The 12,538-nt window shown below is 44.8% G+C and overlaps 1 protein-coding gene across 1 annotated transcript in view; it reads left to right on the top strand.

The window, feature by feature from the left end:
- Positions 1–12,538, top strand: part of selenow2a (selenoprotein W, 2a) — a 37,869-nt gene that overhangs the window by 22,214 nt on the left and 3,117 nt on the right. The window contains exons 2-3 of the mRNA XM_068013680.1: positions 2,685–2,782; positions 4,398–4,474. Coding sequence (XP_067869781.1) covers positions 2,685–2,782; positions 4,398–4,474 — 175 coding nt within the window. The remainder of the gene's footprint in view (positions 1–2,684; positions 2,783–4,397; positions 4,475–12,538) is intronic.

Here is a 12,538-nt window from a genome sequence, read left to right as displayed (position 1 = left end):
TCGGCAACCTAACTCCATATACCTGCCTTGGCCCAGATCCCTTAATCCCTTTGGATAACAGAAGTAATCCTGATATGTTGTGTGTTGTCAATATCTTTAGTTTCTAAAACTTTAAATCCTGGAAACCTTTTATCAAATGGGAATGCAGATACTTTAATGGGCAGATTACCAAATTTTTATTCTCTTGATTTACGTCACATTGCCAGGTTCACTTTGGTCCCTGGATAAGATGGAGTTGGCTTAAATTCAGAAAGAAAAAGCTTGCATTTATATAGCACCTTTCACTTCCTCAAGATATCCCAAAGTGCGTCACAATAAGTACGTTAGAAGTGGGGTTATTGTTGTAATAGAAAACATGGCAGCCAATGTTAGCACAGCAAGATTACACAGAGTAATGACCAGCTACACACACTTTAGTGATGTTGATTGAGGGGTAAATATAAGCCAGGACACCAGGGAGAACTCCCCTGCTGCTTTTTGGGTAGTGTCATGGGATCCTATGCGTCCAACTGATGGGGCGTCCTCGGTTTAATGTCCTATCCGAAAGATGGCACCTTTGACAGGTCAATGCTCCGTCAGTAATCATTTTTAAAATTAGTTCTGGGGATGAGAGAGTCATAGTTATACAGCACCGAAACAGGCCCTTTGGCCCATCGTATCCGTGTCGGCCATCATGCACCTATATATTCTAATCCCATTTTCCAGCACTTAGCCCGTAGCCTTGTATGTTATGGCGTTTCAAGTGCTCATCTATATACTTAAATGTTGTGAGGGTTCCTGCCTCTACCACCTCCCCAGGCGGTGTGTTGCAGATTCCAACCACCCTCTGGATGAAAAAGTGTTTCCTGAAATCCCCTCTAAACCTCCTGCCCCTTACCTTAAATCTCTGCCCCCTGGTTATTGACCTCTCCACTGAGGGAAAAAGTTTCTTCCTATCTAACCTATCATTGCCCCTCATAATTTTGTATACCTCAATCAGGTCCCCCCTCAGCCTTCTCTGCTCTACGGAAAACAACCCTAGCCTTTCCAGTCTTTATAGCTGAAATGCTCCAGCCCAGGCAACATCCTGGTGAATCTCCTCTGCACCCTTTCCAGCGCAATCACATCCTTCCTATAGTGTAGTGCCTAGAACTGTACACAGTACTCCAGCTGTGGCCTAACTAGCATTTTATACAGCTCCATCATAACCTCCCTGCTCTTATATTCTATGCCTCGGCTGATGAAGGCAAGTATCCCATGTGCCTTCCTAACCACCTTATCTACCTGTGGTGCTGCCTTCAGTGATCTATGGACAAGTACACCAAGGTCCCTCTGACCCTCTGTACTTCCTAGGATCCTACCATCCATTGTATATTCTCTTGTCTTGTTAGTCCTCCCAAAATGCATCACCTCACACTTCTCAGGATCAAATTCCATTTGCCACTGCTCTGCCCATCTTACCAGCCCATCTACATCGTCCTGTAATCTAAGGCTTTCCTCCACACTATTTACAACATCACCAATTTTCGTGTCATCTGCAAACTTACTGATCATACCTCCTATATTCACATCTACATCATTAATGTACACTACAAACAGCAAGGGTCCCAGCACCAATCCCTGTGGTACACCACTGGTCACAGGCTTCCACTCACAAAAACAACCCTCGACCATCACCCTCTGCCTCCTGCCACTAAAACAATTTCGGCTCCATTTTGCCAAATTGCCCTGGATCCCATGGGCTCTTACCTTCTTAACTAAACTCCCATACGGGACCTTATCAAACGCCTTACTGAAGTCCATGCAGACTACATCAACTATTTTACCCTCATCTACACATCTAGTCACTGCCTCAAAAAATTCAATCAAGTTAGTTAGACACGATCTCCCCCTGACAAAGCCATGCTGACCGTCCTTGATTAATCCCTGCCTCTCCAAGTGGAGATTAATCCTGTCCCTCAGAATTTTTTCCAATATTTTCCCAACACTGATGTTAGACTCACCGGCCTGTAATTACCTGGTTTATCCCTGCTACCTGTCTTGAATAATGGTACCACATTCGCTGTCCTCTAGTCCTCTGGTACCTCTCCCGTGGCCAGAGAGAATTTGAAAATTTGTAGAAGGGAGTTCCAGGATTTTGACCCAGTGACAGTGAAGGAGCAGGGATATATTTCCAAGTCGGGATGGTGTGTGGCTTGGAGGGGAACATGCAGGTGGTGGTGTTCCCATGCATCTGCTGCCCTTGTCCTTCTAGGTGGTGGAGGTCATGGGTTTGAAAGGTACTGTCGAAGGAGCCTTAGTGTGTTGCGCAGTGCGCAAATGTTACTGCCTCCAACTGCGATAGTGCGGCGCGCCTTCCGTCCTGACCCTCTGGCAGCGCGGCATGCCCAAGTCCTGCATTGGAGTTTCAACCTAGATTAAGTGCTTAAGTCTCTGGATGGGACTTGAACTTCAGACTTTCAGACTTGGGCGAGAGTGCGGCCCATTGAGCCATAGCTGACATGGAAGTTTGCAATCTGTACTACAGGGTGAGCAGGGGACCTACTGGAATTCTATCTCAGGAGTTGATTGAGAGAGCAAGGAGGCTCAGTAAGGTGCTGAGAAGTTTTACTTTCATGTGACACAGTAATCAGCTAATTGCACTAACGTCATGTGATATTGTCAGTACGTCTGCTGTAGTTCAAAACTGGCTCTGTTTATTGCAGTGGTGGCTGAGGGTACGAATCCCGCTATCAGAATCTTGCCGACGACATCCGGGGGGCATTTCCTGATGCGGAGATTTCTGGAACTGTTGGGAGAAAAGGTAACATCAATACGTTAGCGTTGTTCGTTCAGCTAGTGCTCAATTTCCAGTGGGAGGGTAGAATTATTGATTTCCTCATCTATCTCATTGGCCCTAAAGAGCTTGGTGTGGCTGGAGCATCAATAGGTGAAACTGCCAGTCAAGGCTGAAATCTGTTACTTTAGGAGTTCCTGTATCTGCCACAATAGCTAGCTGCTAACCTACTGTCGGGGAAAGACTTGTGCTCATATTATTCCATCCCTCAAAAGTACTTCCTGCACAATAAATTATATTGAAGAGCAGTGCCTCTGGGTGGTAGGCAAATATGCAGCCAATTTGTACAGAGCAAGATCCCAAAACCAACAGAGATGAATGACTAGTTAGCTGCTTTTTGGTGTCATACATCGAGAGAGGAATGTTTCCGCCACCTCGCGAAAGCTCAGTGAGATTTTTGTAACATGCATCTGGACCACCAGAACAGGGTCGACAGTATTTCAGTTTGACAATTCATCCAAAAGGCAGTTTCTCCAAGGGTACGGCAGTCCTGTCAGTACTGCACTGGAATATCGGTTATGGTCTCGTCCTGGAGTGGGACTCGCCACCTTCAGACTCTGAGCCAAGTTGCTGCTGTTTAATCGATTTAATGATGCACACATCTCTAATTTACATAGATTGAATAGTTTACAGCAGGAAAAGAAAGCATCATGTTTGTGCTGACTCTTTGCTGGAGTAATCGAAAACTAATTCCACTTCTCTGCTTCAAATCTTCATTCAATCGCCCCTTAAAAGAGGCAGCGGTCTCTGCTTTAACCACAGACTTCAGCAAAGCATTCCATGCTCCAGCAACCCTCGTATTGAAAAAAAAATCTCTCAACCCCTCTCCTCGCTCTGTGACAATTAAAAATTTGATGGCCCCTTGTCATTAACTCCCCAACCAGACAAAATAGTCTTTTCTGGTTCACTATCAACATTCTTAACTGTAGAAATCTCCAATAAATTCCCTTAGTCTTCTCTGCTCCAAATGAAATAGACCCAATATCTGAGGGGTGGTCTCAGTTTTCCATCCCTGGAGAATCTACACTGTAAGCTCTCTTTGGCTTTAATGTTCTTTCTGTAGTGAGGTGCTGTGTTCTTTACTGGTTCAATATAAACTTGGTCATTTCCACCTGCATTTACCAGTATGTTGCTAATCCCTTTTTACTTCTGGAATGATCCGTTCTCCCTTTATATAATGTATAGTTTTGTCCTCTCCTCTTGATGTTTGTTATGCCATTAATCAGTGCTTCTCCTGTGATAGGTATGCTCCAGAATGTTTCATTGTTTATTTTTGTTGCTTCCTTCTCCCCTCCTATTGCTCTGCATCTCTCCCTTGGTGGTCCCACTAGAAGCAGGCCATTCAGCCCTTCAAGCCTGTTCCTCCATTCAATTAGATCATGGCTAATTTAATAGGGGGTCTTGTCTAGAGACTGTGCTCTACCACTCCATGGCACAGTCTTACAGAAGTAGCGCATTGCCCTCTGCTTTGCTCTTTGTAAAGTGCACGAACGCTAGCCTTTAGCTGAGGGAATGTATCTTTGTGTGAGGTGGGTGGGGATGGAGGTGCGCGTGTGTTAATGATTTCTTTCTCTGACTTCAGCCAGCTTTGAGATTGAAATCAATGGGCAGCTGGTCTTCTCCAAGCTGGAAACCAACGGCTTCCCTTATGAAGATGATGTAAGTAGAAAGTTTAATCCTTTCAAGACTGAATTTTTACAAATCTAAACACAGTTGGTTGTTCCGTGCCCCATGTTCCCCTCTACATAACTCGTAGAATATACACAGAAACAGGCCATTCGGCCCAGCTGGTCCATGCCAGTGTTTATGCTCCACAAGAGCCCCCTCTCAGCCACCTTTACCTTTCTTCTTCTTTGGCCTCCTTATCTCGAGAGACAATAGGTAAGTGCCAGGAGGTGGTCAGTGGTGTGTGGAGCAGCGCCTGGAGTGGCTATAAAGGCCAATTCTAGAGTGACAGGCTCTTCCACAGGTGCTACAGAAAAATTTGTTTGTCGGGGCTGTTACACAGTTGGCTCTCTTCTTGCGCTTTTGTCTTTTTTCCTGCCAACTGCTAAGTCTCTTCGACTTGCCACATTTTAGCTCTGCCTTTATGACTGCCCGCCAGCTCTGGCGAACGCTGGCAACTGACTCCCACGACTTGTGATCAGTGTCACGGGACTTCATGTCACGTTTACAGACGTCTTTAAAGCGGAGACATGGACGGCCGGTGGGTCTGATACCAGTGGTGAGCTCGCTGTATAATGTGTCTTTGGGGATCCTGCCATTTTCCATGCGGCTCACATGGCCAAGCCATCTCAAGCGCCGCTGACTCAGTAGTGTGTATAAGCTGGGGATGTTGGCCGCCTCGAGGACTTCTGTGTTGGAGATACGGTCCTGCCACCTGATGCCAAGGATTCTCCGGAGGCAGCGAAGATGGAATGAATTGAGACGTCGCTCTTGGCTGACATATGTTGTCCTGGCCTCGCTGCCGTAGAGCAAGGTACTGAGGATACAGGCTTGATAGACTCGGACTTTTGTGTTCCGTGTCAGTGTGCCATTTTCCCACACTCTCTTGGCCAGTCTGGACATAGCAGTGGAAGCCTTTCCCATGTGCTTGTTGATTTCTGCATCTAGAGACAGGTTACTGGTGATAGTTGAGCCTAGGTAGGTGAACTCTTGAACCACTTCCAGAGCATGGTCGCCGATATTGATGGATGGAGCATTTCTGACGTCCGCCCCATGATCGTTTTCTTGAGGCTGATGGTTAGGCCAAATTCATTGCAGGCAGCCGCAAACCTATCGATGAGACTCTGCAGACACTCTTCAGTGTGAGATGTTAAAGCAGCATCGTCAGCAAAGAGGAGTTCTCTGATGAGGACTTTCCGTACTTTGGTCTTCGCTCTTAGACGGGCAAGGTTGAACAACCTGCCCCCTGATCTTGTGTGGAGGAAAATTCCTTCTTCTGAAGACTTGAATGCATGTGAAAGCAGCAGGGAGAAGAAAATCCCAAAGAGTGTGGGTGCGAGAACACAGCCCTGTTTCACGCCACTTAGGATAGGAAAGGGGTCTGATGCGTTTCTATGTTGAATTGTGCCTTTCATATTGTCATGGAATGAGGTGATGATACTCAGTAGCTTTGGTGGACATCCAATCTTTTCTAGTAGTCTGAAGAGACCACGTCTGCTGACGAGGTCAAAGGCTTTGGTGAGATCAGTGAAAGCAATGTAGAGGGGCATCTGTTGTTCGCGGCATTACCTTACCCGTTTAACATATCTGGCATAAGTGTGGGTTGTCTGCCATGAACTGTTGATGCAGCAGTAAAATACTGAAATGCTGAAAATCTGGAACACTCAGCAGCTGCGGAGAGAGAAACAGAGTTGATGTTTCATAAACTGAGCTGATAGGTTATTGGCCCGAAGCATTAACTGTTTCTCTCTCCACAGATGCTGTCAGACCTGTTGAGTATTTCCAGCATTTTCTGCTGTTGATGCAGAGTTCAGTCCATTAAAATAGTAATTAGACAGTTACTTGAAAAAGAGGAATATAAATATGTGAGGAGAGTGGGATTCAGCTTAGCTGCTTCACATGGTAGAAAACCCAAAGGCTTGTTGTAAAAGTGAATAGAGGGATATGATGGCCAGGCTAGGGAGAGGTAATTAATGGGTGGTGGTTCATGTGGAGTATAGACACTGGTATGCACCAGTTGGGCTGAATGGCCTGTTACTGTGCTGTGATGTCGTGATAGCAAAGACCAGTGCAGGTTACAGTGTCTAACCTGCACGCTCTCATGGGTGCAGAGCTCCCAAACAAACAATGGAAAGGGTTTCTTACAAAACCACACAAGAAATAGGAGCAGGAGTAGGCCATTTGGCCCCTCGGTCCCACTCTGCCATTCAATAAGATGGCTGATCTGATTGTGGCCTCAACTCCCCCATAACCCTTGACAGCCTTGTCAATCATAAATCTATCCTGTCAGGTCCCCTCAGGATCTCTTATGTTTCATAAGATCACCTCTCATTCTTTTAAACTCCAATGAGAATAGACCCAGCCTGCTTTAACCTTTCCTCAAGATACCCACTTCATCCCAGGAATCAGTTGAGTGAACCTTCTCTGAACTGCCTCTAATACAATTATATAATTTAAGTAAGAAAACCAAAATTGAACACACTACTCTAGCTGCGGTCTAACTAAGGCCCTGGACTGCTGTGGCAATGCTTCCTTACTTTTATACTCTATTCCCCTTGTAATAAAAACATTCCATTTGCCTTCCTAATCACTTGCTGCATCTGCATGGTAACTTTTGCAATTCATGTACTAGGGTACCCAGATCCCTCTACTGTAGAGTTCTGCAGTCTCCATTCAAATAGTCTACTGCTTTTTTATTCTTCATGCCAAAGTGGACAAGTTTACATTTTCCCACATTATACTCCATCTCCCAAATTTTTGACAACTCACTTAACCTATCTATATTTCTTTGTAGACTCTTGATGTCCTCTTGACAACTTACTGTCCTACCTCTCTGTGTCATCAGCAAATTTAGCTACCATACATTCATTCCCTTCATCCAAGTCATTGGTATAGATTGTAAATAGTTGAGACCCCGCACTGTTCTCTGGCACTCCACTAGTAACGGCTTGCCAACCTGAAAATGCCTCTTTTATTCCTACTGTGCTTTTTGTTAGCTAGCCAATCCTCTATCCATGCTAATATGTTACTCCCTCCACCATGAGCTCTTACTTTTTGTCGAAATCTTTGATGTGGCACCTTATCGAAATCCAAGTACACCACATCTACAGGTTCTCCTTTATCAACCTTGCTTGTTACTTCCTCAAAGAACTCTAATAAATTAGTCAAATATGATCCCCCTTTCACAAAACCATGTTGGCTCTGCTTGATCACATTTTAGTTTTCTAAATGTCCAGCTATTACCCCTTTAATAATGGATTCTAGCATTTTCCCAATGACAGATGTTATGTTAACTGGCCTGCTTTCTGTCGTCCCTCCTTGAATAGAGGTATTATATTTGCGATTTTCCAATCTGCTGGGACCTTACCAGAATCTAGGGAATTCTGGAAGATCACAACTAATGTGTCTTCTAGCTCTGCAGCCACTTTTAAGACCCAAGGACACAGACCATCACGTTCAGAGGACTTGTCAGTCTTTAGTTCCAATAGATTTCCCAGTACCTTTTCCTAAGTGATTGTTTTAAGTTCCTCCCTCCCTTTTACCTCTTGATTTCCAAGTATTCTTGGGATGTTTTTTGTCTTCAACAGTGAATCCAGATATAAAATACCTGTTCATGCTTCAGTCATTTCCTTGTTTCCTATTAATTCCTCAGTCCCCTGCTCTAAGGGACCAACGCTCACTTTAGTTACTCTTTTCCTTTTTAAGTACTTACAGAAACTTTTACTATCTCCTTTTATATTTCTAGCTAGCTTTCTCTCATACTTTAATTTTTCCTTTTTTTTAGTCATTCTTTGGTTTCTAAAATCTGTCCAATCTTCTGACCTACCACTAATCTTCACAGTATTTACACTTTTTCTTTCAATTTGATACTATCCTTAGCCACAGATGGTACATCCTTCTCAGTCTTAATAGAACATATCTTTGCTGAGAGTTCTTAAATGTCTCCCACTGCTTCCCTACTATCCCACCTTTTAATCTATTTTCCCAGTTCACTTTAGCCAACTCTGTCCTCATTCCCTTGTAATTACCTTTATTTATGTTTAAGACACTAGTCTTAGACCCACACTTCTCACCCTCAAACTGAATGTGAAATTCATTAGGTTATGATCACTGTTGCCTAGAGGCCCCTTTACTATTGGGTGACTAATTAATCCTGTCTCATTGCACATTACCAAGTCGAGAATAACCTGCTCCCTGGTTGGCTCTAGAATGTGCTGTTCTAAGAAATTGTCCCGAATACGCTCTATGAACTCATTTCCAGACTACCTTTGCCAATCTGATTTGTCCAATCTATATGAAGATTAAAATCCCCCATGATTATTGCAGTACCTTTCTTACAAGCCCCATTATTTCTTCCTGTATACTCTGTCCTACAGTGTTGCTACGGTTAGGGGACCTATAAACTCCTCCCACAAGAGACTTCTTTCCTTTGCTATTCTCTCTGCCCAAACTGATCTATAAAAGAAAATAGAAGCACTGGAGAAAGTGCAAAAAAGATTTACAAGGATAGTACTGAGAGGATATAAAAATCAGGAAAGACTAAACGGGCTGGGGCTCTTTTCTCTTTTTTAAAAAAAAAAGACTAAGGGGTGACCTTGTAGAGGTGTCTCAAGTTATAAAGGGGTTCAATAAGGTAGATGTAGAAAAGATGTTTCCACTTGCGAGGGAGACCAGAACAAAGTAAAGGCCTGCTACCCGACCTGAACCTGACCACGTGTCGAGTTTGGGTCGGGTCGCTCTTCCAGGCCCAGCTTTCGGGCTCTGGTCAGACACATACGGTACTACCTTTTGCTCTGCTGGGAGGAAAAGGGAAGTTGAGTGAGTAAGTCGTCAATTTGGAAAAGCCTGCCTGAGCTGGGAGTCCGGGACGTCAAGGAGGGAAACGTGCATCCGAACTTTACACACTGAGTCTGCGCAGTGAGCGTCTCTATGATGTCATCGTGCTCATGCTGCAGCTTCCTTCCGTTCCATCCATCCAAAAATGGTAAGTGCAGTGAATGCACTATGGATGTAAAACGAATGCTGTCAACTGGAGAAAGTGAACATTCCGGTGGTCGGGTCGGGCGTGCGGAAAAATGGATAGACTCGGGCCGGGTTAGGCTTGGGTCCGATGTGGTTCGGGTCAGGTTTTTTTTCCAGACCCGAGCAGGCCTTTAGAACAAAGGGTCCATAATCCTTGTGATTGGGTAGCCAGGGCACAGGCAGCTAACAAAACATTCCCAGGCGCTTCCCAGGAGCATTATAAAGCAAAATATGACACTGACCCATATCAGGAGATATTGGGGCAAATGATCAAAAGCTTGGTCTTTAAGGAGAAAAGCAAGATAGAGAGGTGGAGAGGTTTATAGAGGGAATTCCAGAGCTTGGGGGCCAGGCAGAATTAGAGGACTGAAGATATGAGGGTTGTCAGGCTGGAGAAGATTAGAGATGGGGAGATTTGAAAACAAGAATGAGAATTTTAAAATAGAGGCGTTGCTTAACCAGGCACCAGTGTGGATCAGCGAGCACAGGGCTGATAGGTGAATGGGACTTAGTGCGAGTTAGGTCAAAGACAGCAGAGCTTTAGATGACCTAAAGGTATAGAGGGTAGAATGTGGGAGGCCCGCCAGGTGTAAGTTGGAATAGTCAAATCTAGAGGTAACAAAGGCATGGATGAGGGTTTCAGCAGCAGATGAGCTGAGGAAGGGGCAGAGTCAAATGATAGAGGTGGAAATAGGTGGTCTTAGTGATGGCACGGATATGTGGTCAGCAGCTCATACCAGGGTCTAAAACGACACCAAGGTTGAAAACAGTCTGGTTAAGCCTGAAACATAGAAACATAGAAAATAGGAGCAGGAGTAGGCCATTCAGCCCTTCGAGCCCGCTCTGCCATTCATTATGATCATGGTTGATCATCCAACTCAGTAACCTGTTCCGTTTTCCCCCCATATCCTTTGATCCCTTTAGACCCAAGAGCTATATCTAACTCTTTCTTGAAAACATACAATGATTTGGCCTCAACTGCTTTCTGTGGTAGTGAATTCCACAGGTTCACCACTCTCTGGGTGAAGTAATTTCTCCTCATCTCAGTCCTGAAAGGTTTACCCCGTATCCTTAGACTATGACCCCTGGTTCTGGACTCCCCCATCATCAGGAACATCCTTCCTGCATCTACCCTGTCAAGTCCTGTTAGAATTTTATAGGTTTCTATGAGATCCCCCCTCACTCTTCTGAACTCCAGCGAATATAATCCTAACCGACTCAGTCTCTCCTCATACGTCAGTCCCGCCATCCCAGGAATCAGTCTGGTAAACTTTCGCTGCACTCCCTCTGTAACAAGAACATCCTTCCTCAGATAAGGAAACCAAAACTGCGCACACTATTCCTGGTGTGGCCTCACCAAGGCCCTGTATAATTGCAGCAAGACATCCCTGCTCCTGTACTCGAATCCTCTCGCTATGAAGGCTAACATACCATTTGCCTTTTTTACCGTCTGTTGCACCTGCACGCTTACCTTCAGCGACTGGTGTACGTGAACACCCAGGTCTCGCTGCATATTCCCCCTCTCAGTTTATAGCCGTTCAGATAATCTGCCTTCCTGTTTTTGCTACCAAAGTGGATAACCTCACATTTATCCACATTATACTGCATCTGCCATGCATTTGCCCACTCGCTCAACTTGTCCAAATCACCCTGAAGCCTCTCTGCATCCTCCTCACAACTCACCCTCCCACCCAGTTTTGTGTCATCTGCAATTTGAAGATATTAAATTTAGTTCCCTCAACAGTATCATTAATATATATTGTGAATAGCTGGGGTCCTAGCACCAATCCCTGTAGTACCCCACTAGTCACGGCCTGCTATTCGGAAAAAGATCCGTTTATTCCTACAGTTGTCAGGGAGAGGGATGGAGTCAGAGGTTACGGAGTGGAGTTTGTGGTGGGGCCAAAAACAATGCCTTCGGTCTTCCCAATATTTAATTGGAGGAAATTTCTGCTCATCCAGAACAAGCAGCCTGACAATTTAGAGAGTGGTTGGGTTGGGAGATGAGGTAGAGCTGTGTGTCCGTAGCCTTCATGTGGAAAGTGATATCTTTTCAGATGATGTTGCCAAGGGGCAGCATGTCGGTTAGAAATTGAAGGGGGCCAGGGATGAATCCTTGGTGGGGGAGGGGAACACCAGGGGTTAACATTGTGGGAGTGGGAAGAGAAGCCATTGGAGGTGACGTTCTACCTACGACTGGATTGATAAAAATGGAACCAGGAAAGTGCAGCCCCATGCAGCTAGACAATGGTGGAGAGTGTTGAGAGAGAAGGACATAAGAAACAGGAGCAGGAGATGACCATTCCAGCCCCTTAAGCCTGCTCTGCCATTCAATGCGATCATGGCTGATTTTCTGCCTGAACTCCACTTTACTGCCCACTCTCCATTTCACTTAATTTCCTGAGACCAAAAATCTGTCTATCTCTACTTAAATATACTCAACGATGGAGTAGCCACAACCCTGTGATATGGAGAATTCCAAAGATTTACAACCTCTGAGTGAAGAAATTTCTCCTCATCTCAGTCGTAAATGATTGGCCCCTTATCCTGAGGCTGTGCCCCCCGTGTTCTAGATTCCCCAGCCAAAGGAAACAACCTCTGTTTACCCTGTCAAACCCCTTCAGAATCTTGTATGTTTGAATGACGTCACCTCTAATTCTTCTAAACTCCAGAGAATATACGCCCAATATACTTGGCCTCTCATCATAGGGCAGCCCTCTCATCCCAATGTTGTGAACCTTCTCTGTACTGTCTCCAAGGCAAGTATATCTTGCCTTAAATATGAAGACCAAAACTGCACACAATACTCAGTTGTAGTCTCAGCAAAACCCTGTACAATTGTAGCAAGGCTTCCTTATTTGTGTACTCCAATCCCCTTGCAATTAAGGCCAACATGGCATTTGCTTTCCTAATTGCTTGCTGTACTAACATGCTAACTTTGTGTTCCTTGTATGAACACACATCATTTAGAAGTTTCACGCCTTATATTAAAAAAAAAAATTATTTTCTGTTACTATCAAAGGTTAATAACCTCAC

This window comes from Heterodontus francisci, chromosome 33 (assembly GCF_036365525.1).
Source record: "Heterodontus francisci isolate sHetFra1 chromosome 33, sHetFra1.hap1, whole genome shotgun sequence".
In the NCBI taxonomy this organism is placed as follows: Eukaryota; Metazoa; Chordata; class Chondrichthyes; order Heterodontiformes; family Heterodontidae; genus Heterodontus; species Heterodontus francisci.
This window is presented reverse-complemented; position numbering and strand designations above follow the sequence as displayed.